The sequence below is a fragment of the Brachyhypopomus gauderio genome, chromosome 13, assembly GCF_052324685.1.
Source record: "Brachyhypopomus gauderio isolate BG-103 chromosome 13, BGAUD_0.2, whole genome shotgun sequence".
In the NCBI taxonomy this organism is placed as follows: Eukaryota; Metazoa; Chordata; class Actinopteri; order Gymnotiformes; family Hypopomidae; genus Brachyhypopomus; species Brachyhypopomus gauderio.
Window position 1 is genome coordinate 16,363,775 of NC_135223.1, and position 25,817 is coordinate 16,389,591.

Here is a 25,817-nt window from a genome sequence, read left to right on the forward strand (position 1 = left end):
AAGTACAATGAAAAGCCAATAGCTTTGCCAGTAATAAATCAAGTGCATAATATTACAACTTCAATCTAAATTAAATTTCTCACACTTAAAATGCATGTTTATTGAACATATTGATGAATATTGGACTGACAGGTCTCTCTCAATTTGTAATATATAAAATTGCTATAAACAGAGGCTCAAAATATATTGCATGTTTAACAAATTCTTACTGAACTGATCATAAACTTGCCAAACTGAGTACAATGAATGAATGGGGGAAAAAAGGTTCATTCTGAAAGATCAAAACTGAAGCATGCTTTCTGCCAAAATACAACCTTGATATTTTAACTGCCTTTTCAAACTGAACAATTTTAAGAGATAATTGTTTAATGAGCAATGCTTCATAACTGACTAGAAAAAATATTAAGCATTGAAAAATCTGTCTTCTTGTACATGGTGACATTTCACCACTAGTATCTGCAAGTGTTACAGTTAATGGATTTTTTTTTTAACTCTACAACCGAACAGTTATGTTAGAAATAACTGACACAGAACTCTTTATAAAAATCTAAACTCAAACTGCACTTGTAAATACAATTTAAATGGCTTGAATTACTGGTTTGCAATCAGATCCTGATCATTCATAGTGCTACAGATGATGATACATTCTGAAGCCAGAATGTAGGAAGCTAGCGTGAGGAGGTTCCTTCAGCTGGTGGGTGCAGACTTCCATTCCAGATAGGACCTCATCTGAGCGATCAGACTGGCCTCCTCCTCCAGAGTGACGTCCAGGTAATCCTCCTCATGTCTGGGGATGTCCTCCAAGACCTCATTCACCAGGTCTGTATCCATGCTACTGCTCAAGCCTGAAGCTGAGCACAAAAGCACTGACTTTAGTCTAATAACCAAGTCGTTTAGATTGCTAACCAGTGTGCACATCAGCAAGACTGTAGCCCCACGTACAAACCAGAGAACGTCCGAACACCCATTTTAGCTTCTTTACATTAGCTACCAGTTTTATTCAGAACTGATTTTACATTTCTTTTACTGGTTTTTAAACGTCCTAATGAATAACCTATATACCAGATGTCACTAACAGGCGGATCCAGACCCGAGCGCAGTCCTGTCCGGACCCAAACTCATTCCTGATTAACTCTGCAAATTTCTATTTCCGTGGTCCGCATTCAACGGACCTCGGTTCGGATACGGACCCAAATGCCATCCCATCCGGACCCAGAATAAATTGTTAAAAATATTTTTTAATTTTGATGGGAGAATTAATTTTAAACCGGAGCATTTATTTCAGGACTATTGAAAAAACACTCCATCACGAGTGTTACGTTCGCCCCCCGGACCACAGATCAGAGCTATCTGCCAAATTTGGCCCGCACAAAAATATAGTTGACTAGCCCTGCTATATACGTTTTGGAATGCCTCACAATATATTCCAAATAATGCTTTGAGACCTTCGAGCGTTGCTTTACTGAACGTTCCCAAGACGTTCACAGGATGCCAAGGACAAATACTTGTGAGATCAGCTTGTTTTCATTCTCCTAAAATTTGGAGCCCTACCCAATCATATTCCTCAAACCCCTACTCATGCTTAGTATTCTGTTGAATGAAGAGTAGGCAGGTCCCAACACCAACAGCTCTTTGGAGGTTTAGAATAAAAATAAGCATCAATACAGCATGAATGCCTTTGTCTTTCAAACGAATCTCCAAATTTCACAGTTCCTCACTATACATGGATCATTCGGGACCACTTCACGGTTTTGCCCAATAATATCCATTCATCAAACAATCGATCCCACAACGTGTCTAGGTGCTGACCTGTGGAGTCCGAGGTGCTGGGCTCCTCTGAGGATGAGGATGGTGGAGAAGGTGACAGCAGGTCTGGAGGGAGCAGGCCCACATTATCCAACAGCATCTGAGTGGCATTAACGACATCATCTCCTGTCAACCTTAGAGCTGCTTCTACTGCCTCCCTCTGGAAGCCCAGGTAGGCCATCTATGTTCACACACACACACACACACACACACACACACACACACACACACACACACACACACACACACACACACACACACACACACACACACACACACAGCTGAGAGCAGAGGAGTGATGTGTCTATCTGTGTATAAAGCAATGGTGAATATAACAGCAAAAGATGCTATTAATATGGGGCAGCCATTTGTTAACAAAATGGTTATTTGGAGTGTTTTCTCCCAAGGAAGCCACTTACCTGATCCACTTTTGTCTGTCTGTCTGCATCTGGTTGAGCTGACCCTGAGCTGCTGGCTTCACTCGAATCCAGAAGGAGCTACAAGGAAGGAGGACAGTGATGGCTTCACTATTCACCATTCATCGTTTGTTAATGGATACTGCAGCATTAGCCCCTGCAGTGCTGATACTACAGTTCTGTGGGTTCTCCAGCATATCACAGCACGTCTTCATGTGCGCTGTGAGATTCCCGAATCTCGAATCTCAGATAAGAGTTATCACAATTTAACAAAACAATCACAAATCACTTTTTCTCCCCATCTTGTAACCTTAATATTGACCCACACAGCACTAGATTCATGTAAGTGACTGTCACAAGTGACATTTTTTGACGACAGCACTGTCACATTTCATCACGGATGCTCCATGTCATCTCTAACCCTGTACGCTTTGTCCACATCTCCACTGGTGTCGTGAAGGGCCTTGGCTGCAGCTTTCTTGCTATAACCCAGCTCCACTAGTGTGTTGATGGCCTCCACACGCCGTCTCCTCTTCTCCCTCTCCTTCCTTTTGACCTCCTCCCGCTCCTACAATGGCAAACAAAACTCATTAGCCAATTTAAGGTTCGGGACATCCAGTCACCGAAGCTCTAGGGAAAACACTCTTTTCCTTTGGGAGCAATACATTAATTTTCAATATTTGAGTAAATTTGAGCAAAGTATACTAAAAATGTTAAGCACCATATGTTTAAATGTTTGTAATGTTTATGTTAAAAGCACCATAAAGCTGGGTTTGAGCTTGCTTGTTCAAATGAGAGAATAGTGTTGTCAGGCAGCTTGAATCATCTTAAAAGTTGGGAGAATGCAGTGTGCAGGCATGTGTGCGCTGTGGACCTTGTTGCGCTGGGTGATATGGGCCACGGCCTGCTCCAAGTTGCCCCTGCACGCTCTCAGGCCCAGCCGAGCGTCCTGCTCACTGAAGCCCATACTCATCAGCTGCGTCATCTTCTCCGAGTCCAGAGTCAGACGGCTGTGCAGGGTCTCGCCCTGCCAGGACATTTGCATGGAGGCAGGAAGTGGTAAACACAGCTTCTCCCCACCCTTTTACACAGCTGCACACAACTTCCCCACAGCAGGGGCTGTCTAAGCTGATGAAATACCTTCTCGAGCTTCTCCATTGCTTCGATCTTACATCCATTCAGGTAAGTCAACAGACTCTGCAGGAGATACAGCCTCAGAAACAGGACGTCCTCTCCTCCGGTGTTCCGCTGACAACCAGGAAGACACAGCAAACACAACTTACAATGCCACTTACCAAATTATTCCATCTTCATAAAAAGGCACGATTCTAAAACTACAAACATGTTTGTAATATACTGTAATGTTAAACATTCAAATTCTCATTAAGAAACCAATTTGGCTCATAAACCCTAGAGGAGAACAGTCTGGGTATGATTCGAATACTCTTAATGCTCATAGTTCACAGTTACATCCATGGGTGAAAAGCTGCCTGAACTCCACTGCAGATGATCAGTTTAGCACTATCTACCTTTGAGTTTGCCTGTATTTAATGTCACTGTCCTAATGTGTGATTTTAGGAGCTCAGAAAGAATCACAAGAAACTGTTTAACTGGACATTGAAACAATATTCAGAGGATACACAGTTTATAAAATGTACATTATGTGCATATTAGTTTAAGATGTTTACAGGCTTTCAATAAATGTGATGTGTGATCTGTAACCATCACACTGGAGGGATCATCCTAACTGGGCCACTCTAGCTTTCACCGCTAGTCATGAGAGTTTTTGGCAGAGTGGTAATGTGAAGAGTTACACAAACGCAAGCAGCTCTCCCTCCCTCCCTCCTTCCTTCTATCTCTCCCTCCCTCCCTCCTGCAGTGTCAGTAGATGCCCTGTGTGCTGTGAGGGGGGGTTGTGCTGAAACCTTGATTTGCTGCAGTCTCTGCTGCTCTTCTCCGTAACACTTGAGGAAGCAGTCCTCTGCTCTCTGCAGCCTCTGCTCACAGTCGTGCAGGCAGTCCAGTGCCTCCAGGCCACGGTAACACCACACAATGTCCAGCTGCAGCACGGCGTAGTTGTCCACCGTGTTCAACAGCTTAGAGTCACATTTGCTAGATGGCACACATGCATGGGTTATATGGACACGTGACAAATAGGATTCATGCCAGATGGACTTGAGATTTTGTTCAATCACTGACTTAACAGAATTTTCTCTATACCAAACCTTACTACAGATTCCCAATATTTATAGACATGCACAATACATTTCTACCCATCATGTTATTACTAAGAGACTCTGAGGGCATTCGGACCAGTGTGACTGCAGGGAACGTTTCCCGAGTCTTATCAGGGTTTTTAATGGCTTAACCAATCGCCCAATTTGGATGTGTAAGAACTTGCAGAGGAATTAAATGCTATCGGGGAGTGTGTGTGTGTGATTATAAATTATGGGAACCATTTTAATAAGGTGTGGGTTGAAAAATACTGAACCCATCCTTAAATCCTCCAAAGTCAACTAAAATTTATGCTACCGAAATTGCTCATCTGCTAGAAGCAGGTGGCAGAGAGCGCCAGGATACTCCTTCCTCTTCATCAGGGCTCTGCCTTTCTCATGGCAGCCCATGGCCAGTATCAGAGCCTAAAATAACCCGACAGAGGGGAATGGAAATGGGACAGAAAGAGAGAGAACAATAACATTCATTTGTGGGCATCTCCAGCTGTAGTGTGTGCAATATACACCTGGAACACACAAACATGTTTTTTTTTTTTTTTTTTTTTTTTTTTTGAAGAAAAGCAACTTCAAGATTTGATCACCTTTTTCTCTTCGGCTGGGATCTGGATAGGGTTGCCTTTCTGATCGGCTATCTCCAGAAACGGGGTAGTGGCAGGATCTTCGCTGCCATCTAAAATGCGTGTTACACATTACCAACCTCCGATGCGTCATGGCAAATTACATTTTGAATGCAACGGTGGCGTTTTGGTTTCACATCCACTACTCCAGCTGTATACTCTCTTACAAGAGTGCAGTTACAACGTTTGATAAATGAGCGGACATAGCAGTGTGAGGTCTCACCTCGCTCCGAGAGGAGCTCGAACCCTTTCCGAGTCCTCTGCACACTTTCTTCCTGCAGACGCTTTTTTTCCTCTGCCTCCATCATCTCTCTTTTACATTCTGGCTCGCTCACCTTTAGCACCATAATTTTACTGTTGTTCTTCACATTCTGCTCATCGAGTCGTTTCTCTGAAAGAACCAGCAGGTTAATGATGCAAGAAAACATTGAGAGATTCTCAGATTTACATAAAGATGCACACGCATGTCCACAAACGTACCTGGAGACAGTGTCTTTCCATTTAGAATCAACTTTATTTCTTTGATGAAATACGTCCCTGTAATTCTTGGGAGAAAAAAAATGATAAGAACATATCAGAATACAAAGTACACATCTCATGTAGCGTAGCAATAAGAAAATAAAGTTACACTTACAGATTCATAAGATCTTTGGCAGTAATATCCAGTTTCGTTTCCAAGTGGGATTTCTTTTTACCATCCTAAACAATGACAGATTATTGTATGACATGTATATCGTTATTTATTTTGCAAGACAAAGTACTTTATGACTTATTTCATACCTTTCTAATGTCTCTGGGCAGATGGAGTTCTAGAGTTGCAACATTGGTTTCTCTGTATGTCTTGTTTCCTTTCCCTCTTTTGACGGCCTGAGACCTGATGTCTTCCAGAGCGTTCTCCACATCCAGCAGGGGAACCTCGACCACCTGGGAGTATCTAACAGCAAGCTCCTAAAAACACAATGTCAACACAACATGAGGACAAAGAGGAGAAGTGATGAAAGCCCAAAGCCCGAGGGTAACGCGCAGGTGAATAAGGGACCGTCCACCATCTCGCGTAGGTGAATAAGGGACCGTCCACCATCTCAGGTGTGTCCCCTACACACGAGGCCCTCACCTGCAGCTGCTGCTGGCCCGCTTCGTTGGTGTCCGTTGTGTAAGGCGGATTCCACAGCTGTATTTTCTCCTGTTTGAGGAGTGAAATGAGCTTCGACTGGACGTACTGCTCGGCCATCCTTCAAGCTGGAAGTGAAGTGCGGAGGTGCAACATGGACTCAGACGAAAACGAAAGACGGCGGGAGGACTAGAGGGGGAATCCCCACCTGCACCTTCACCAGCTGACTCACCGAGTTACTGTGAAAGTCAATGTTTGGGAGAACTGTCATCTGGAAACAATACGCGCAATGTCATTTGTCTGTCGGCGACAAATATTGTATTGTGTTATTTTATATCCCTGGTTAAATACGACAAAGAAATACTACGTACTATTTAATTTTCAGTGAAGATCATTGTTATTGGAAGTAGACTGGTACCTACCTACGTCGCCTGTCACGTGATATTGTTTTAGGTTTACTTCCCGGGTACGTCGAGGGTTCACGCCCATCTGCGCAGATCCGCTGATCTTCATACCACTATTCCCTCACCACACGTGGTGTGTATGGTATACAGATCACAGGTCTGCACGCACCATGAAGAGAGTGCGACACTGTGCTGAGGATTTTCGCGAATGGAGTTCCTGTTTGACACTTACTGACACCTAGTGTACAGTCTGCGGTATAAAATTGAAAGCCATTTTCCAAATCAAAGTTGTACTAAAATGATCGAATGAATGTATAAGAAATCTCAGCTAAAGGCCTAGCAACAATTTAGTATTAAAAATTGAGTCTACATTTAGGTCTATGAACATTTTACACTCAAATTAAGCAATACAATATGGTATATGTAGGCTTTGTTTCAAACAATTTATTAGGGAAGCTATATAAATAATTTGACAAAATTCTCACTATGAAGGTCACTAAACCACTCAGTTTAGTGTAGTCTCACTTTTAAAACAACTATTTTTTTTTTTAAGTTGAGGAACAGTCCAGACTGGTATATTACACACACTTTAATTCAAATGAGCTGTACATAATTTACTCCTATGTAAGCCTGTGATCTGTAATTATGGTTGATTTTTAATTGCCAACAAACTATTTCCTGTATATTTATTTAATCTCTGCTGTGTCATTTCAAAGGAAAATTAAAGATTTAAGTGTTTGTTGTTTTTTTTTTTTTTAGATTTTAAGGTTTCCCTTTTCCAGATGTTGATGGATACCATTTTTTAAACAAACAAATCCCACATTTACTTGGTGAGTTCTGGTGTATTAGGAATATGACAAACTGGTTACAGATGTTCTCAAAATAGATACTCTCTTCAAGATCATATACCCCACTAAGGAACTGAGTACAATGTTCATCTTTTGAAACATCTATTGAAATCAACAACAAATGTAATTCAGTATTAGAACATATGATCATTAAGGTAAAGTTTAAACAATATTGCACAACCCTTGTTCTTTTGCATTTAAACTGTCTCATTAGAAAGAAGAGTAAAGTCCAAGCTTGCATGCAGCCTCAGACTTCCTGGGGCATTTAAGCTGAGGGAAGGGGTAGTGGTAGCTTGCTGAGGCCGGAGAGGATGGGTTACTCCCACAGCTCAGCTGCCTGGACAAAACCTCAGGTGCCGAAGACTTCCTGATACTCCCAGACCCATTATCTTTCTGATCGTTTTTGCAGAGACCCTGACTGCCAACATCTTCTTCACAGTCTTCAGATAATAGATCACTTGAATCCATAATTTCCCCACTGCGCTCTGCATTGCCATCTGAACCTGATGATGTAGAGTCTCCAGTGCTGGTCTTGAGTTGGGCGTGTTGAAGGCGGGTAGCGTCGACTGCCGGGCAGGTCCTACGATACATTCCCAGGTGAGTGCGCCAGGGGGCGCTGTCTGGGTCTCGGACAAAGTCAAAATGGATTTCTTGGAGGGCCTCTTGCCTCTTAAGGGAATGTTTGACCTGCTGCATGGGGACCATGCTAACCAGAGATTTGTCAGTGATCTCCTGTTTTGATCCTGGTGGTTAAAAAACGAAAATGCACAAAACATTGCTATTCAGTGATAAATTTCAAAGACAGGAAGATAAGACAGGAAACCTAACTGAAATGCGTTATTAAACTAAACAAAAACAAGTTTCTAAAATATATAACTGGTTACAGGCAACTAGAACAGGCAATGTAAAAAACTGCATTGCCGACATGAAGCTATTAGTGTGGTCTGGAGCATGTTCCCTAATTCTGAAATGTTAGTTACTGCTAACATTTCTATGTAATTTTGACAAGTTAGATTAGAAACAATTGTTTGACATATCCATGCAAAAACACTCAGTATACTGAAAATGTTTATTGACGAATGTATTATATATTTTTGTACACGAACAGCAATCACTCAATACTCCACGCGAATGTATACATCTGTCGCTAGACTCGAGACCTAGACATAAAATCATAAACCTATTTTAACATATTTATGACCATATCTCAGTTTACATAAACGCACTAGTGTAATACAACTTGTACTTCAGCGATAACATCCGCGTGTAGTCACCTGCACCTTACCTACAACTTTTGGGCACGAAGTACATAAAGTGCGTCGGTAAGAAAGTCACAAACACAAGTAAACCTACCATTCTTAAAATATATCACTCGAGTTTCCCGTTTCTGTTTGTCCCTTATGGAGTTATACTGATCTTTCAGAAGTGCGATGTCCATTTTTGCTGTTTGGTCCTCGCCGTCGGCGGTTTCCTGGAGTTCTCCAGATCTTATCACCTGTTCACACGGACACGCCACATTTAAGCAGCAGTCTGACATCCTGCTCAGATCCATCAAGATGTGATTTTTAATTTACCTGTTTTATTTACCTGCTATCATAAATTCTACTTCATGATCGAAGCGTGCACAACATACTATACGGTGGTTGTATACTTTGTGGACACTTATACCGACAACTGCGACAATGTGCAAATAAAGGAGGGCGATTCAAGGTTGCACTAATTCTAGAGACAATAAGAGAAAGGGGCCATCACACGTGGAGGACAACTTGAACACTTACACTACAATACCTCCTAACAAATTAATAAATAGCCCAACAGCCTGCACCAGTCATTAAAATATATCATAATCCTTCATTTGGTGGTTTCATTTATTGGTTTATGAAGACGAATCAACCTAATAACTCAAGTACTCTCTATTTTATAGGAAGAACAAGTCAGATGTTGAAATAGTTTTTTTTCAGCCTAGATGATTTTATATTACTTCACAGGAAGAATAACCTTATGGACTTTATGGAGTGTGTTGACACAGCAGTGTTGAAGTAATGGGTGAGTCCTGCAATGACAAAATGGCCATGGCAGTCCATCACGTTTCATGTAATTAAGGACGTTTTTCAAAACATATTCTAATATATGTATTAGAAACTCCTTCCAGGTGAAGAGTTAAAGAATGTTGCTCATGTGTTATCATGCAAAGATGCAAAGGCCTCAATGGTACGTAGTGCAGGTTCAAGCGTAACGTTCCTAAGGAAGTAGCTGGTGAAATAAATGACCCTGAGACAAAGTTTGGATCTGTGTTCCTGGATCTCACAACACCAGCATAATGCAGGAACCACATCTTAAACCACTGCAAACATGACTTGTGCAAGAAATGTTGTTTTACGTTATTTATTGTGTGGAAATACTCAACAGCAGTCATGAGCAGCGGCTTATATTGAGTTCCTCCATCAAACACTACCATTGCACTTCCATGAATTGTTAGCAGGTTCCTGCTGGTGAAAGACGTGGAGCACCATCACATACTTCACATAGATGTAGGAGGGATCTGTTGAAACGGATAGTACAAACCGAGTTGTACTCGATATGTGTTACCTACCGCTAAATCTCCACTCATTATCACCAAATAGAGTAAAGAGTGATGTGATAATGATTATGTGGAGAATGATTTGATATGGAATATAAGTTTATCGATATGCTCGCCCTGAAAAACTTAATAAAGATAAATCAGTGGAGTTCAAAACATGCTTCCCATAGACTTGCTCATTTCACTGTGAGTTAGGATGTACCTTTATGGGGTATAAACATCTGGAGATGGAAACCATGACGTTGCATTTTTCCACAGAGTCGCACAAATCTATTGATTCCTATCACGGGACCATTTTGGGACAAAGCGGCGCAACAACACAGATCAGTGTCCACAGTGGCTGCTGTCAACACTTTAACGTTGCAGGCAGAGCCGGAGTGGCTAATCGGGAGATTCGGGATGATTCCCGATGGGCCGGCTCATGTCAATCTCTAGTTTGGGCCGATTGGGAGGGAAAAATAATTTTGGGCCGGATTTGGGCATGAAAATCCCGGGCTGAAAAAGTGTCCCACTCCGGCCCTGGTTGCAGGTAACACACACTACACACTGAAGTTCAGGATCTCACTCTGTTTTCTACACACTGAAGTTCAGGATCTCTGTTTTCTGCACACTGCCACTTTAAAATGCAGGAGGGCAGTGTGTGAACTGCAGTTCACTGCCGTCCAAGATCTCGCAGGAGAATGTCTACACTAACGAGTTCGTGCTGCTTGGGCTTCGACTTCAGCACCCAACAGGTAGGAGCAGTGATCCGCTCACCTCCACCTCCACGTGTGATCGTCTAATGGTCCACCCCGGGCACACGTGAGCCGAAATAGCGGAAGAGCAGCGATCGACTCGGCGTTGGTCAAGATCCGATATGACTGCGACGGTCCAAAGCGCTAACGAGTGTCTGTTCGTCTGTTGTGCCCACAGCAGGCTGTAGCTATGTAGGCAAACGGTGCTGTAATCTTAGACATTTAAAATGAAAACGCCATCGATCTTACAAACAAGCCATCAAAATCCCAGAAACTCTCGTTCCTTTGAGCAGATTGTGTGTTATACGAAACATTTTGTGTACACTGAGTTTCTTAAGTTGATCGTCTGAAGATTTTATTCATTACAGAGTGTTTTTTTTCTATTACAAAGTTGATGTGTTTACATTTCACAAAACGTACGACGGTTCCCGTCCTTGGCCACCACGTGACCATCACAGCCGCCCAGCGCCTCGCTGTCATTCATATGAATATGTCAAATGGTGTGTTATTCATTGTTTTCAATGTAAAGTAGACATATTTCTCTCTTTTTTGTTGTTATTGGTTTTTAAATTTCTGTTTCCAAGTTGAAAGTTGTCGCTATTGATGGAAACCTTCAAGTTGTCCATCAAAACAATGTCCACTTTGACAGCGATTTGCCAGAGTTCAGGTAAGGCACACATTTTATCCCTGATTTCTCTGAACGTGTTTGTATTCAATGTCATCTTAAAACACTGATTATCTAGGAGCTTGTAGTAACTTCGTTTTCGTTTTACTTAAAACCTGCACATTTAAACTCTTCTGTGAGCAGGACCCAGAGTGGCGTGCATCTCCATGAAGATGGCCTCACCGTAACCTCCCCAGTACATATGTGGGTGAAGGTAGAGCATCTGTCAGTGCATTGTAAAGTTGTTCTCCCCTTTTGCACTCTATTGTGAAGCCCACAAAACTAATTGTATATAATTAGTGATTGTGACCGCAGGCACTTGACATCATGCTCGAGAAGATGAAGAAGGCCGGCTTTGACTTCTCTTGTGTGGAAGCGATTTCAGGCAGTGGGCAGGTACGTCTCAAACCATGTCTGATTGCTCCATGTATTGCAATATATTGAACAAATTATTTAAACTATTTTTAACATCTTTCAGTCCAAGCTCATTAATTTGGTGTGTTCCATGCAGCAACATGGCAGTGTGTACTGGAAAAAAGGATCAAGAGCCAGGCTGCAGGGTCTTGACCCAGCGAAAGACCTGCACAGCCTTCTGCAGGTAGTCTGTGGTTCTCTTCACCAACACCACAGGGAATGGTTAACAGGATTTCTCATACGTGACTTTGTTTTTAGAGAGTTCAAGGTTCATTAGACCCGTTGGGCTTCTTTTGTGCTGTTGTTTGCTGTTCATTTTTTAAAGGAGTACCTTTTAAGCAGGTTTCACACAGCGAATCAACAGAAGGCTGAACTGGACTGGAGGACTGAGTTTGAGTTTAGTAAACTTTGTTTGAAATGTAGATGATTGCTCTGTCAATATCTGGAGGGAGATCTTGGCCTTTCTTGGTTGTTTTTTGTTGTTGTTGTTTTACCTTGAGAGCTTGGTCACTGCAGGACTTCATTATCAAGAAGGGTCAGTCATAGGAGAAGTGTATAGGTTTAGATAATTCATGAAAACCTATTGTATGTGTTTAGTGTTGAGATAAAACCTAATATTGCAGGTGAATTTCAGTGTACTCTCTAGTACTGTTTCATAAGGTCAATTGCTTAGAAATCCAGTGCCTGCAAACATGCATATATTAGTGTGCTAATCGCTGACTGCTCTGGTTTGTACATATGAATCAGAGACAGATTTATTTTCTTCTGTTCACCATGTTTTTTTCATAGGATAGTTTTGCTGTTGTAGACAGTCCAGTGTGGATGGACTCCAGTACTACAAAGCAATGTCTGTACCTCGAATCAGCAGTAGGGGGTGCTCAACAGCTTGCAGACATCACTGGGTCTCGGGCCTATGAGGTGTGTACTGATGTTCAGCTGAGAGACCTAACAAAATGTATCTTTGTCTGTGCTATAACCCCAGTTTCAGAATTGTGTGTGAGGTTCAGTCTGTCTGTGCTGAAGGAGATGAGTGGAGGAGATAATGTTTCCTTCGTCAGCATAGGTGTGATTACAGATACTCGTATGTCCTGAGGAAGAGAGCTGCATCTTTGGACAACATCCACTCATGAAATTTAAAAACAGACTCCTTATGTGGAGATGATCAGTGAATTTCTGTCTGTGACAGAGTAAAACAGTAACATATGTTTCACAGTTTGAGAGAAAGCCAAACAGGGAGTGAACATATGTTAGCATTTCAATTATGCTAGCAGGTAGCATTTGTCCTTAAATCTGGCAAATAATTTGACGCTATTAGTGGCCTATGCAGTTCATTCATTCCTGACCTGCTATTAGCATATGTTTGATAAGAACTGCACTCTTGTGTGTGGTATTTTAAGAGCATGCCTTTGTTTAGTGGTGTCATTCATGGTACACATCACTCATGGTAACTTATGTTGATGTATATCATAAGCTGCAAATTTGTTTCTCATTTGTTTCTCTGTGAAATGGTGAATGAGGAGTGGTGTTCAGGATATTAAAACCAGTTTGGGGATGTACTCACAGTACCAGACCGTGTGGGCCTGTTGTACTAGTCACGTGCTCAGTATAAACATCAGTATAAATGTTGTGAGGGAATCTTGAGTAACCACAGTGTTGCTGATTTTGTGGTTTTCTGCTAAATGCTTTTAGCGTTTTACTGGGAATCAGATTGCAAAGATCCACCAGTTGCAGCCAGATAAATACAATGAAACTGAGGTAAGTATGTGAAAACTAGTATCAGCAAATTCATCATAGTATTTACAAATCATTTCATAGTTAAATACAAGCTACATAAACATGCCATTGCATTGTGATGTCTGGTTCTTTTAGAGAATCTCATTGGTCAGTAGCTTTGCGGCATCTCTCTTCCTTGGAGACTATGCTGCAGTTGACTACAGCGATGGTAAGTTAATAGAGGTTTTCTGTCCCTGTAGTTCCAGTTTCAATGTTTGGTAAATGTTTTTGAATGATGATTTAATTGCCACTTTCCATATAAATTCTAAGCTTCACATAACACCTACATTTACACTGAGTAAGTCATTAACTGCTCTTTTGTAGCCAGCATAATATTTGTTTAGTGTTGTAGGTCATTAGTTTTCAGGACCATTGTTTAAAATAGCTTTAAAAAATTGTTTGCATGATGAAAGTTTGCTTTTTATTTGAGAATTGATTAGATTACAGAACTGTTTTGGGTTTGGTCTGGCGCTAACGCTAACCCTAACCCTAGATATCTTAGTGGAGCTGCTGCACTTTGCCTGTAGGTCCCAGTTGGACATTTTGCACAATGAGGGAATTACAAATGAGTCTTTTCCCTTGCTTTAGTTATAAATAAAATCTATCTGGAGTGGGTGCAAATGACTCAGGCTATCTGTCAAAATCAGTGCCAGTTTCTTTAAGCAGTGTTAATCACCTCAGGCAGATTGTTTAGACACTTAATGAGGCACCTGTCTACTGTTCATGCAAATTATTTGTAACGTTGGAGGACGAATATTATGAAATGTCATGGCTAAAGCATCTATAGTCTCTGAGTTTAGATGGCTGATCATGAACGTCTTCATTAGGTTGAAAAGAGATAAAAAAAACTAATATGTATGTATCAGGGACAAGCAGAGGCCTCAGATTCAGTGTGGTTCCTTTTTTATTCCTTTATACTATTTAAGGTTCGGGGATGAATTTAATGAACATCTTCAGTAAACAGTGGTCAAAGCCATGTTTGAATGCTACAGCACCTATGTTGGCTGAGAAGCTGAGTGATCCCACTCCAGCCACAACACTTCTGGTATTACTCACCCATTTCATTTTCTTTTTCCTGATTATAATAGTATAAAGGTATGTTGAAGAAGGACAGTTGTGCAAATACTTTTAGCATGTTACCACACCTGCCATGTGTTCTCTGCATGGCTTGAGAGCCAAGGAAGTGGCAGGGCTCTCAAGTCTCTCTGGCGCCCTCTGTCTGCGAACTAGAGTAGATGCACTCTGAACTATGTTCTTTGTGTTTGTCTCCTCCACTAGGGCCCAATTTCCCCCTATTTTGTAAAGCGCTTTGGGTTTCTGGAAAACTGCAAAGTGGTGGCATTCACAGGAGACAACCCAGGTGAGGACAAAGCAAGTTCGCTTTCATCTCCTTGTGTTTTTTGAAACGTGGTGATGTTTGAAAGGAAAAAAGGGAAAGCAATGTTCATCACTACAGTTCTGGGGACAGTACCCCAAAGGGTAGCCATGCCAGTTCTGGGGACAGTACCCCGAAGGGTAGCCATGCCAGTTCTGGGGACAGTACCCCGAAGGGTAGCCATGCCAGTTCTGGCGACGGTACCCTGATGTGTGCCCATGTCAATTCTGGGAATGGTACCCTGATGTGTCCCCATGCCAGTTCTGGGGATGGTACCCTGATATGTATCCATGTATATTTTTTATCAGTGAAATTTAGGCACAAATCCTTGTCTGAATTTTGTTTGATTTGTTTGGTGTTATAGAAAAGCTCGATCATGTATCATTTGGTTTGACCTTTTCACTATCCACATTTTTGGGTGTTGTGTAACGGATTTAGCAGTTTAGAGTTCTGATATACTGAATCACGATACATTGAATTGAATGTTATACCATAGTGCAAAATTATTGTATAATAAGTAGGCTAGTGTGTCAGTGCTCTGCCTTATCTTTGAAATGCCTAAAAGTATAGACTCCTGGTTTGAGGCGACTTATGCAATTGTGGTCAATTCATTCTAATCTCTGGCTTCTGGCTTTTGAAATCCCACAGCAGTCAAACATTACAACCACTAGATGGCACTGAAACTGCACTGCATTATTTACTTCCTGCCCTGGCATGTCCTATCAGAAGATTTCAGGGAGCGCAGTGATCACGCTTCCTTTCCAAGTAGCATGTTAACCTCAGATAAGGCACGAGAGGAGAAGGGAGAACGATGGGGAAGAGGACAGAACTCTGTGCCAGGTCTGGCGCCTCCTTCTGTAACCTCCATTACTAGTGCAGGGTGAGGTGATATTTTTCAGTTATAACCCTCTATTGGCAGACATAAACATAGAAGTGACCCTGACACCAACCACCAATAGCATCTAGCAGGATAATCTACATAAAATGGACTTTATGACCAATAAAAAACAGGAGACTCCCAGCCTGCAAAATGGCTTCACCAGTGTCTAATAGCACTATTCATTACATACAGTTGTCACTTCCATAAGATTGTCGTATAGAATATTACTGCAGGTGGGAAATCTTCCAGACAGCATTCAGGAACCAATGGCAATAGAAACAAGCCTACGGAATGTTTTATTTGTGTGTGTTTCTATATATTTTAATAGGCTTCGAAGACATGAAAAATGTGTTGAGTGGAAACTGCTGTGTGCTCTTTCTGGCGCCCCTGCCCTTGCTGGGGCTGACGTGGTGTGGAGGTTGTAGTGTCCATGTATAATGCGCGGTTGAATAACAACTGTGGCGCTTTTAAGGCAAGTTTGAACAGAGAATCTGTAGTGTAGAAAAGCTCTGTACAACTGCAGCCCTTTGGAAGTACTGAAACACTGCTGTGGGGTCATTTGTCTTAAAACAAACTCGTCTCCCAGAATTCCATGTGTGTCATAGTTGTAGACCAGCTTTTATCCCTTGCAGTGCACCAAGATCGGCATTGACCGACTATGATTAAACGTTAACCAAGTCCGCCCCCGCTACCAAAATTAAAACGTATGTAAAATGTGTAAGGAGCAATTGTCCAACAGCCATGTTTTCCAGTTGGAGTTGTAAATCGCAACAGTCATGCCCAAGTGTGCAGGCTCTTTACTGGCAATGATCTGTTCAAAATCTCTTTGTTTTTTGTGCTAAGTGTATGTCTGTTCGTATTATTCTGGTTGATAATGTGGTATATGAAATTGATGGGCTCCTTCTGGAGAGTTTCTTTGAAGGCCTTGTGTGAAGATGTGTGTGATGCAGAGTGATTGAGCAAAAGCCAGCTAGAGAGCCGAGTAATGTTCTGAGGGTTCTGAAAAAAGTGGGAGAAAGTAATTTGATTTGTATATTCTAGGGTCTTTAGCCGGAATGCAGCTACAGGAAGGAGATATAGCGGTAAGTGTTTTTCATATGGAGACGGAATGTTCTGCTTTTATGAAAGATGTGGGCTTTAGCGTTGCTTGGTTATGAGAGGATAGTATAATATGTAAAATACAAAAGTATGTAATGATTCACAAATGTGGTAAAGTCAGAACAGCTATACAGTTTCTATACCGTGAACATAATCAGTTTCATCAAGCACTAGTAATCAAAATGTTTTAGCAGAAATTAATCGTAACTGATTATTTATTTCTTCCATCTATTCATTATTCTCCACATACTCTGGGTGTGATGAAAACATTCAGAGTGCTAAATTATAGATGCTGGATTGCTAAATTAGTAGAACCAGCCAGCACATAAGTTATTCATAAGTTCAATGAGCAGAAGACCCTGCTGTTTCTACCATCCAGTTCCTCACACCATGGGGCCTATGTAGTTTATGTGTTAAAGGACTTCATTTGATCAAAGGGCTCTTGGACTTCAGTGCCCTTCCCTGAGCAGCTCCCCCCGTGTGGATGGAGGGAGCCTGAATGCACTTGGCTTGTTTGCGTTAGCCGCTAATGTGCTGCATGCTCCGCCCACTGATCAAGAGCGTGCTTGGTGTTCTCTGTGGTAGCCAAGTTCACAATCTAAACTGAACCTCTGTATCAAGTAGATAAAACAAATTGTCTTGACTGCTTTAATCCAAGCCTAAAATTGCGTTGTCTCTGGTTTTGCTTTAAAATGAGTTAAAAAATTTTGCTAATAGCATGTAAGCATATAATTATTGGTTATGGCGTTCTTCTTGACGGAGGGGTGGCTATAAACTAATCTGTGCCAGTATGAACTGTCCTCATAACTTTAATACATGATTATGTAGTCAAGTGTTTGTTGTGTCTATAGACTGATTGAGTCCTGGGTCTCACACAGGTGAGCTTGGGCACGAGTGATACTGTCTTCCTGTGGATCAAGGAGCCCAGACCTGCGCTAGAAGGCCATATCTTCTGCAACCCAGTGGACTGCACCTCCTACATGGCTTTGATCTGGTAAAGTGGTTTACAGAGGACCAGTGTGACGTCCAGATCAAATGCATCTATGTTTTATAGACAGCTACCCAAATGATATATATATTTTAAAGAGCTGTGCGTGTGAGGTTTGGGCTTTACTGCTGATGGATGCCTCAGAGATGATTTACAAGTACTTGTGTTCCAACTCCTGCGTGATGTCTTTAGTTCTTTGAACCCGTCTTCAGTTCACACTGAGCTTTCTTCTCACTTTGTTCTCGTATCCAGCAGCATCTTGTAGAAGCTGCAAATTTATGGCCAGCTGTTCGCCATTTCTTTGTCGGGCTTTTATTATTGGCTACTGCTTTATCTCGCCCATCCTTTGCAGAATCCAAGTACATCTGCTTAATCTTACTTTTGTAATTTTCATATTAAATTCCACCATCCAATATCACCCACGGGAGGTGGGAGTTTCTCTTTTTAGTCTGGATACTCTCCAGGTTTCTTCCTCGTGCTGTCACAGGGTTTTTATTTTTCATACCATACCCGTGGCTTGTTCTTCAGGGCTCTGGCTGAATAGCTGCCTAGTGTCAGTGTCTGATGTAAAAGAGAGTTCTACAAATGTAATCACATTGAACTAAATTGTATTTGTATGTGATACTAATCAAGAGGGGAAGACATTATAAGAGTGTTCTTGGTTGGTTGGTTGGTTTGTTTGTTTTTAAAGAATTGGAAGAATTTTGAATTATCTTTCAATTCTAATTGTCTCCAGCACTGCTGCGGGTTTTAACTGTATCAAATGGCTTTTTTGGGGAAGCCTCTTGCAGCTGTGCAGGTAAGAACAGCCAAGAAACTGCAACATCTTTCAGCTCTCCTCTACCTGGAGGCTTTGCTGACCTTGTAGAGTTTTGATTCCTACCGATAAGGCGATGAAGTCTTTTCTTTCAGTGTCTCTGCTCTGATGGGCCTGTGTGGTGAGCGGTTGTGGTGGAGCTGGCAGTGTGTGTGTTTGTGGGCTGGCAGTTTGTGGCAGTCATGTCGGATTGCTGTAGTTCCTGTGGAAGACGTTTGATGAGAATAAGACCCAGGGAGGATAGTGTCAGGAGGAGTAATGATAGACTGAGAGAACAGTGGCTAGTGGCTGACATGCATCTAGAAGCTTCCTAGTAGTAGTGATTATTGTCCTGAACTTGAGTTTGGAAAAATCAATTAGCTTTCCAGCCACTAGCTTTCTCTGACTTTCAGTGTCAAGAAAAACCCCCTGTTCATTCGTTTTTACGTCGGCTCAACCCAAATGGCCCTTGAAATTACCCCATTCCCTTGTTTTTACTTCACGGTGCCTGGCTGTTGACAATGGGTAATAAAAGCCTATGGAAACACAATGCATCTTTTCACTAGCGTTTTCAAAGCAATGCATTTATACACTTTTATGGGATCAGTGTCCACCTGAATGGCTCCGCCTCTGACCGCTCTTCTTCTTTTCAGCTACAAGAACGGCTCTCTGACCAGAGAGAGGATCCGTAACGAGTGTTCTGGAGGCTCATGGGAAGGTTTCTCCAGTGCTCTGGACTCCACTCCCATGGGAAACAATGGAAGCATAGGTGTCTACTCTTCTGCACCATTTAGTCTACAGACTAAAAACCTCAGTCCAGCTAAGTGCATCACGGGGTTTATTTCACCATCACGCTCTCTTTGCATGTCACTCGTGGACGTAATCACGGGGAGTTTATGGCTCCTGCGTTCACGTGCTGCAGGGAGAGCCGTGTTGTGAGCAGGGTGATAAATGGATCCGGCCCGCTGTGCTGCATGTGATCTCATGCAAAGCTCTTTGGTTTTGTCTTTTCTTTTTGCTTGCAGGTGTTTATTTCGATGTTGTGGAGATCACGCCCCCAGCAATTGGGGTTTATCGATTTGATCAGCATGATAAAAGAGTAGGTCATTTTTGATGTTGGAAGGAGATAAGGATATAAATATCAATTCAATGATGTAAATTTCTCATCAAGCTTAATTTGTGTTTATTTGCAAACATAATGTTTGATTAAACATTGCTTTATGTGCTGATTAGGTTACAATTCAATGGACGTGACATAAATTAAAGTATAATGTAATTATAGTTGGAGGTAATACAATTATATGATCATTTTATTTCTCTTTTAAATTGGGTATTACTCAGTTCTTACCAACAATGGCCTGTTTGAATTTAATTTATTTCATATTTCTCTCACTGAATCTCGCAGAATGTCATCCTAAAAGTGGTGTATACTTGCTTACCTTCCTATACTTTCATATTTAGTGGACCATGTAGTTTAGTGTACTCATCTAGTTCAGTTAGTGTACTTCATCTAGTTTGGTGTTCTGTGCATACTACATGTTTTATGTGTACTATGCATGTGTAAGGGATGTTTGGGTTTAATTTGACCCAAACTTCTGCTTTTCTCTGAAATGAGGTCATAGAGAAGCCAGGTGATGTGTCCCAAGCACATAATGGCAGTTCTGTTTTGGTGTTGTGTGCTAGCAGGTCCTCTGACTTTATCTCTAGCACTTGGGCTTCTCCCCTTGATGTAGTGATATCGTCTTCTGCATGCTGTACTCTGTGTGAACTGCTTGGATTATCCCCCTGGGTAGAAGTTGCCCTTTTCCACTGACGTCGGCCCGTCCTGACCCGGCCTGACTCTAACCTCACCATTTCAATGCACTGACCTGGAGGCTGCACTCGGATCAGTGTGAAGGGGCGTCTTCACTCTGCGCAGGGATTTGCGTATGCCCGGCGGTGTGAGTTGAGGTCACCGCTGCCACGGTGCTCATCTGTGGGAACGTTCAGGAGGTGAAAGCGGGCTTTGTGGAGGCGGGAGTGGGTCCTATCCCCTTCCTTAAAGCATGCCTTTGTGCTTTGTCCCTGCCTAGGTAGATGCCTTCACGCGGGAGGTGGAAATCCGAGCCTTGGTTGAAGGACAGTTCTTGGCAAAGAGGGTACATGCCCAAAAGTTGGGCTATAGGATCAGTAAGTGCTTGCTCTCGCTATACCCCCATCTCATGTTCTCCTTCGTGTTCCTGTCTCTTTGTGCCGTCCCCCTGGAGCACACTCCCTCTTCCTGCCACATTCCCCCCTGAATCCTGGTCTCTTTAGCAGCTTTCCTCCCTGTCTTTTTTTATTTTTTGTCCTCCTTGTTGGAATTTGGTTCACTGTGTCTGATCTGCTTCGTGCATGGATCTGTCGGCCTGAGTCTCTCGGGCTACCTGTCTGTCTGTCTCCTTGTTGTGGGCTCGCATGTCTGTGGCTTCACTGCCTCCACCACCTGACGCAATTCCTCTCCACCTCTTTGCGAGGGCCGTTCGGTAGCTACAGACAGCAGCTCGGCCTCTGAACACCCCAATCAAAGATGTGTACTCGAAACCTGAACAAAAAGGCGTTTGTTTACTCGTTCACTCCCCTGCCTGGCTTCAGGTGATTTTGTCACCTTCATTGACCTCTCTCTTCCTCTTCTGATGGTCCCCATTACAGTGCACTTATTACTTTTCCATTATTTTGTACAGAGCTTTTAGGTCCCCCCCCCCCCCCCCCCCCCCTCCTCCGTCTTGACCAAGCAGGAATCTCAGTGAGGATAATTACATTAGTTGCTGCCGACAGCCGGCGAAACAAACACACTTTAATTAAAGTGCAATCAGCCGCTGAGAGAGGGGAGTGTTCTCCCAGCCTGAGAGAAATCCCCTGCCTGGTGGCCGTCCCGCACGCTCCGAGCCCCTGGGCTCCCGCTATTGGTGGAGGCGTTTGGAATGCAGCCAGTGTCTCTGCCCCGTGTTCTCTGGCCTTTACTGCAGCTCAGCAGCTCCGCTGCAGAATCCTAGAAGTCTCCCCAAATGAGACGAGCGCTGACGAGATCTCAGTCCAGCCCTGGGTAACTCCTTTCTATGAGGTTTTATTATTATTATTGAGGATTATAAACATTACTTCAAATGTAATAGGTTGACAAGCACATGATTGATGATCTGAACGTCTCGGTATGTTTGATGCTCACGTGCCTTGATTAACATTTAGATCACTCTGATTTGACTTTACATTTCAACCAACCCAAGAACAGTAATTCAAATAGCCAGTGATGGACATTACTCTCTCCAGAACATCTCCATCATCAGGTATTGGAGAGAAGTGGTTCTGATGGGCTGAGGCAGGGCGATCTCCATACTGCCTCGGTTTCTATTGATTCGTGCTCCAGGTGATGTGAGATTTCAGCCTTGCTGCAGGGCTCCTAGCTTGGATAGAAAGCTGAAATCTCTCTCAGTCCAGGGTCAGATGGGATGGGGATTGTGCTAAAAGAAATCTTCATTCCTCATCAATAACACATAATAATGTACTCTGTGTTTGACAAATCACTCACAAGTGTGCAGTTCCTTTATAAATGAATACACAAACACCACTTGGAGGGAGGTAGAATTCAGTGTTTTTGGCTGGACCACTAGTTCTGCATAGCCTCCTTTTTAGATCTATTTCTTTTTACCATAAGATCCAGTATGTTATTTGTACTGAATGCAGTAAGAGCAATCATTGGTATAGGGTAGTGATGCACACGGACATGATAAGGCTGAAGAGGAGGAGGATGATGAAAGAGGAGATGAAGGTGTGTTCTCCTCCTGCACTACTTCCTGCGTCCGTGGTCCCCTGATGTGACGTATGTGCTGTAAATCCATCTCATGGTTAAGGGACATCGATTCACACACATCCCCACTGCTGCTGCCTTACATTATTCACCATGCTCTTTGATCTGTGCTGGCCACTCAGGCCTGTACCAGTGTGGCCTCTCGCACACACACACACACACACACACACACACACACACACACACACACACACACACACACACACACACACACACACACACACTATCTTTATCTTTTATCTTTCTCTCTCTCTCACACACACACACACACACACACAATCTCTATCTCTCTCTCTCTCTGCCTGTCAAAATGACTCATTGGGGTAGAGATAAAAACCACACTGTATGGAATAAGCATACATGCTCTGTGTGTGTGTGTGTGTGTGTGTGTGTGTGTGTGTGTGTGTGTGTGTGTGTGTGTGTGTGTGTGTGTGTGTGTGTGTGTGTGTATGCACATGCACACATGTAGATAGAATTATAGCAGCACACAGCACCACTACCCAGCACCAACTACCCAGCCTGTGGGGAGTGTTGAAGCTCTTCTCCAGTGCGCTGTGGTGTGTGTGGCCTCTGTCCCTCTGCTCTCCTCCGGGTTATGCCATGTTGACACAGACGGGCGCTGCCTGGCAGAGATGCTGCCGCGTCTACAGGGTTTCGAATTGTAACGTTTGCAGCAGCAGTTGTAAAGCTGTTGACGTGTAGCATTTGTCTTTGATGTTTTGGAATATTTCTCTGACTCTTTGTGGAGGTTGTGGGCTAAGGAGACAATCCCACAATCCTTTGTTCTCTCTGCACGCAGCATTTCCTGTGTAACGGTGTTTTTGTTTCTTACTACTCCGTCGAGTTGGCTCAGCCTGGGCTTGGTTGGGTTGTGTTTCTGATAGGTGTGCATGAACACGCGCCTGCCTGGGTCACATCCTCATTTTAATTCATTGATTAACATGCAGGTTAATGGCTCAAAAGATTCTCATGTTTAGTACCAAACACTGTAGGTTGAAGACTGTGTGTTTCACACCAGGTTGGAAGAGCATCACGTACGTTTATCAGGTGAACCTTTTTATTTAATTTGCTTCAACATCAGAAATCTTATTTTCATGATCAAAGGCCATCTGTATTCATTTGCATGTGTTTACCTTTTGGCCATTTAGTGTCTGCCTATAGAGTTGAGTTTGTATAGGATCAGTGGGGAGTTTCGTGTGTCTGGGTCCCAGGCTGGTGCAGACACTAGCAGCCTGGAGCCAGGGGTGGGCACATGGATAATCTCCTCAATGCCGGTCCATCTGCTTCTGTATCTCTCCATCACTGACGAGACCAGAACCACTGGCGACATGCTCGTCAGCGTGGCCGCGATGGACTGGAGATTATACATTATGCAGCGCTGGCCTGCCTGCTTCTCTGTATGTATGACGCACATGCACAAACACCCTCGGCACGGAGTTCTGCGGAGCGGCTCTCATGAATATTTGAACAATGCAAATGAGGGCGATCTTAATCGTTCCGTCACTCTCTGTACACGGCCACTGGCTCCTAGCAGGAGTTTCGCTCCGAGAGACGGGAGGAATAATGGGGAATGGCTGGTGTGGTTAGTCCGACTGCCGAGTCCGTTTCCATCTGTTCGCTCGCATTTTCTGCACGGCGGCGTCTCGGCTCGCCTTCCTCCCTGAGGTTTGGCACATTGGATTTGTAACGATACCACGGCTATGAGGTTAAAGTGCAGAATGTCTGCTTTAATTTGTGGGTATATGTATCTGTACTGAGTGAGCTGTGTAGAAATCCCACCCCTAATACGGGGGGCGCAGCACGCACAAAAAGGGGTTGTAGTTCCTGCTCCGTTCACCTGATGGGGATGTACGTAGCATCGAATGCAAGCTGGCAGTCTGCTCTCTAACCTCATCCTCATTGTTTAACTTCCAATCCAGTTCACTGGAGTGCAGAAGCAACGCAAGGAAGCTCGTCACTGCCTGGATTTATTTAGGCTGACGAGCAGGGCTCTCTTGTGTGCTCACGGCAGCTCGGCTTGAGTGTAGGTGAAGTGGAGTAATGTGGGCCTGGTGTTAACCGAGTCGGAGGTCTACAGGAGCCTACTGAAGTGAGGGGGCGTGGCCACGCTGGGCACAGTCCAGCCCCGACAAACCATTATCCCATCTTTTAAGTTATTTTGTTTCCAGTGCCAGGTTTCATATCTTCTTATCGTTTTCAGTGTAAATGTCGACCTAATATAAAATTCTCATATTTCTGCTTCTAATGAGTTGTGATGTGAAATTCAGCATGTGGTGTCAGTCAGGGCTTTAAGTATAGCCCTTTAATGGGAAGTGATATGGAGAAATCTTCATCTCAGCTGCTGTGGGCCTACACGCTCTTTTGTATCGATTTCCTCCTCCCACAAGATGAAGGAGGCAAAAGGTAAACAGCTTGGCTGCAGTCACACATTTACTTTGCTGCTGTCTCTGTCAATACTAATAGCCAAGAGATTATTGACAGTGCCCTCAGTGAAGATGGAAGAGATGGCAGACCCAGAGTATTCTTCTACATTATGGATCTTTGGTAAACCCAGTATTCGTCATACACATGAAGGACTTCTCTACAGAGAGACCAAGCATTTTTGTCTTCTTACCTGTATTGAGATTGAGATTCAGAGCTAACCTTACTGTAATGCAGAAAAGGTGCCATTCAAAGAACAGACATACAAGCAGAGGTGCATTTAGTGGCCTTTCACCATATAGCCCTTCTGTACTAATGGGCCCCCCTCCCCCGCCCCTGTAATTATAATTGGATTTCCTCCCTACCTTGTCCTTTGATGTACAGCCATCATTGATGGTCAATGAAAGAGTAGGACCAAGCAGCAAATCAATCCTTTTCATTGGTACTGGCACCCCAAGGCCAGTCGGCTCCAGCCGGTGCTGGGACGGGTTCTCGGTGGAGCGGGCAGGCACGGCGTCTGCTGGCTGCGCTACGATAACGCGTCACCCGACGGAGGAGAACCGGTGCCAGACCTCGTTCCCTTTCATACACCTCAGCCGGGAGTAGCGGCTCACGGACTGTGGGGTGTGTGCAACGGCTACAACAGCCCTGAAGGAGGAGGGGGTGGTGGTGGTGGGGGGGGCTTCCTCTGGGAACCAAGCTCTGAAACCGTGCGCCCTCTAAACGGCGTGGGCGATCTGTTGTGATCGAGTGTGTATCTGCACAGCTCTGCGGGGGAGGGGTTTCAGGGCCAGGCTGCTGAGGGGCCTGGACATCACCCCACGGTTCTGTGGC

The 25,817-nt window shown here is 43.4% G+C and overlaps 3 protein-coding genes across 14 annotated transcripts in view; 1 reads left to right on the forward strand and 2 right to left on the reverse strand.

Annotated features, from left to right (window-relative positions):
• Positions 1 to 70: 70 nt before the first annotated feature.
• On the reverse strand, positions 71 to 6,607 carry nub1 (negative regulator of ubiquitin-like proteins 1). Of its 4 annotated transcripts, none has more exons than XM_076971269.1 (15): positions 6,556 to 6,607; positions 6,188 to 6,455; positions 5,854 to 6,021; positions 5,708 to 5,772; positions 5,554 to 5,618; positions 5,297 to 5,464; positions 5,038 to 5,126; positions 4,755 to 4,861; positions 4,148 to 4,334; positions 3,363 to 3,470; positions 3,097 to 3,249; positions 2,644 to 2,790; positions 2,226 to 2,303; positions 1,810 to 1,987; positions 71 to 851 (listed from the first exon to the last, which is right to left on the reverse strand). In XM_076971269.1, exons 2-15 carry the CDS (start codon positions 6,302 to 6,304, stop codon positions 688 to 690), a joined length of 1,794 nt encoding a protein of 597 aa, XP_076827384.1. In that variant the 5' UTR covers positions 6,305 to 6,455; positions 6,556 to 6,607; the 3' UTR covers positions 71 to 687. The 4 variants fall into 4 exon arrangements, with proteins under 4 accessions (XP_076827384.1, XP_076827385.1, XP_076827386.1 ...); XM_076971270.1 differs by having other exon boundaries at positions 6,188 to 6,423; positions 6,556 to 6,594; XM_076971271.1 differs by lacking the exon at positions 6,556 to 6,607 and having other exon boundaries at positions 6,188 to 6,312; positions 6,417 to 6,555.
• Positions 6,608 to 7,211: 604 nt separating this feature from the next.
• Positions 7,212 to 25,438, reverse strand: LOC143474019 (uncharacterized). Of its 4 annotated transcripts, none has more exons than XM_076971277.1 (3): positions 25,349 to 25,438; positions 8,790 to 8,931; positions 7,212 to 8,179 (listed from the first exon to the last, which is right to left on the reverse strand). In XM_076971277.1, the coding sequence occupies exons 1-3, from the start codon at positions 25,421 to 25,423 to the stop codon at positions 7,647 to 7,649; spliced, it is 750 nt and encodes a 249-aa protein (XP_076827392.1). In that variant the 5' UTR covers positions 25,424 to 25,438; the 3' UTR covers positions 7,212 to 7,646. The 4 variants fall into 4 exon arrangements, with proteins under 4 accessions (XP_076827392.1, XP_076827393.1, XP_076827394.1 ...); XM_076971278.1 differs by lacking the exon at positions 25,349 to 25,438 and adding an exon at positions 9,844 to 9,907; XM_076971279.1 differs by lacking the exon at positions 25,349 to 25,438 and adding an exon at positions 9,024 to 9,189 and having other exon boundaries at positions 7,292 to 8,179.
• xylb (xylulokinase homolog (H. influenzae)) overlaps positions 9,348 to 25,817 on the forward strand; it is a 36,342-nt gene continuing 19,872 nt past the window's right edge. The window contains exons 1-17 of one of the 6 annotated variants that reach the window (XM_076971274.1): positions 9,348 to 9,482; positions 10,276 to 10,383; positions 10,647 to 10,751; positions 11,336 to 11,418; positions 11,560 to 11,629; positions 11,731 to 11,811; positions 11,927 to 12,013; positions 12,619 to 12,747; positions 13,519 to 13,584; positions 13,699 to 13,771; positions 14,529 to 14,647; positions 14,881 to 14,962; positions 16,899 to 16,939; positions 17,834 to 17,949; positions 19,393 to 19,508; positions 19,765 to 19,838; positions 20,812 to 20,908. In XM_076971274.1, coding sequence (XP_076827389.1) covers positions 10,698 to 10,751; positions 11,336 to 11,418; positions 11,560 to 11,629; positions 11,731 to 11,811; positions 11,927 to 12,013; positions 12,619 to 12,747; positions 13,519 to 13,584; positions 13,699 to 13,771; positions 14,529 to 14,647; positions 14,881 to 14,962; positions 16,899 to 16,939; positions 17,834 to 17,949; positions 19,393 to 19,508; positions 19,765 to 19,838; positions 20,812 to 20,908 — 1,288 coding nt within the window. In that variant the 5' untranslated portion in view covers positions 9,348 to 9,482; positions 10,276 to 10,383; positions 10,647 to 10,697. Of the gene's footprint in view, positions 9,483 to 10,275; positions 10,384 to 10,592; positions 10,752 to 11,335; positions 11,419 to 11,559; positions 11,641 to 11,730; positions 11,812 to 11,926; positions 12,014 to 12,618; positions 12,748 to 13,518; positions 13,585 to 13,698; positions 13,772 to 14,528; positions 14,648 to 14,880; positions 14,963 to 16,898; positions 16,940 to 17,833; positions 17,950 to 19,392; positions 19,509 to 19,764; positions 19,839 to 20,811; positions 20,909 to 25,817 lie in introns of those variants that run through there. The other 5 variants (XR_013120670.1, XM_076971272.1, XM_076971273.1 and 2 more) reach the window with 5 other exon arrangements.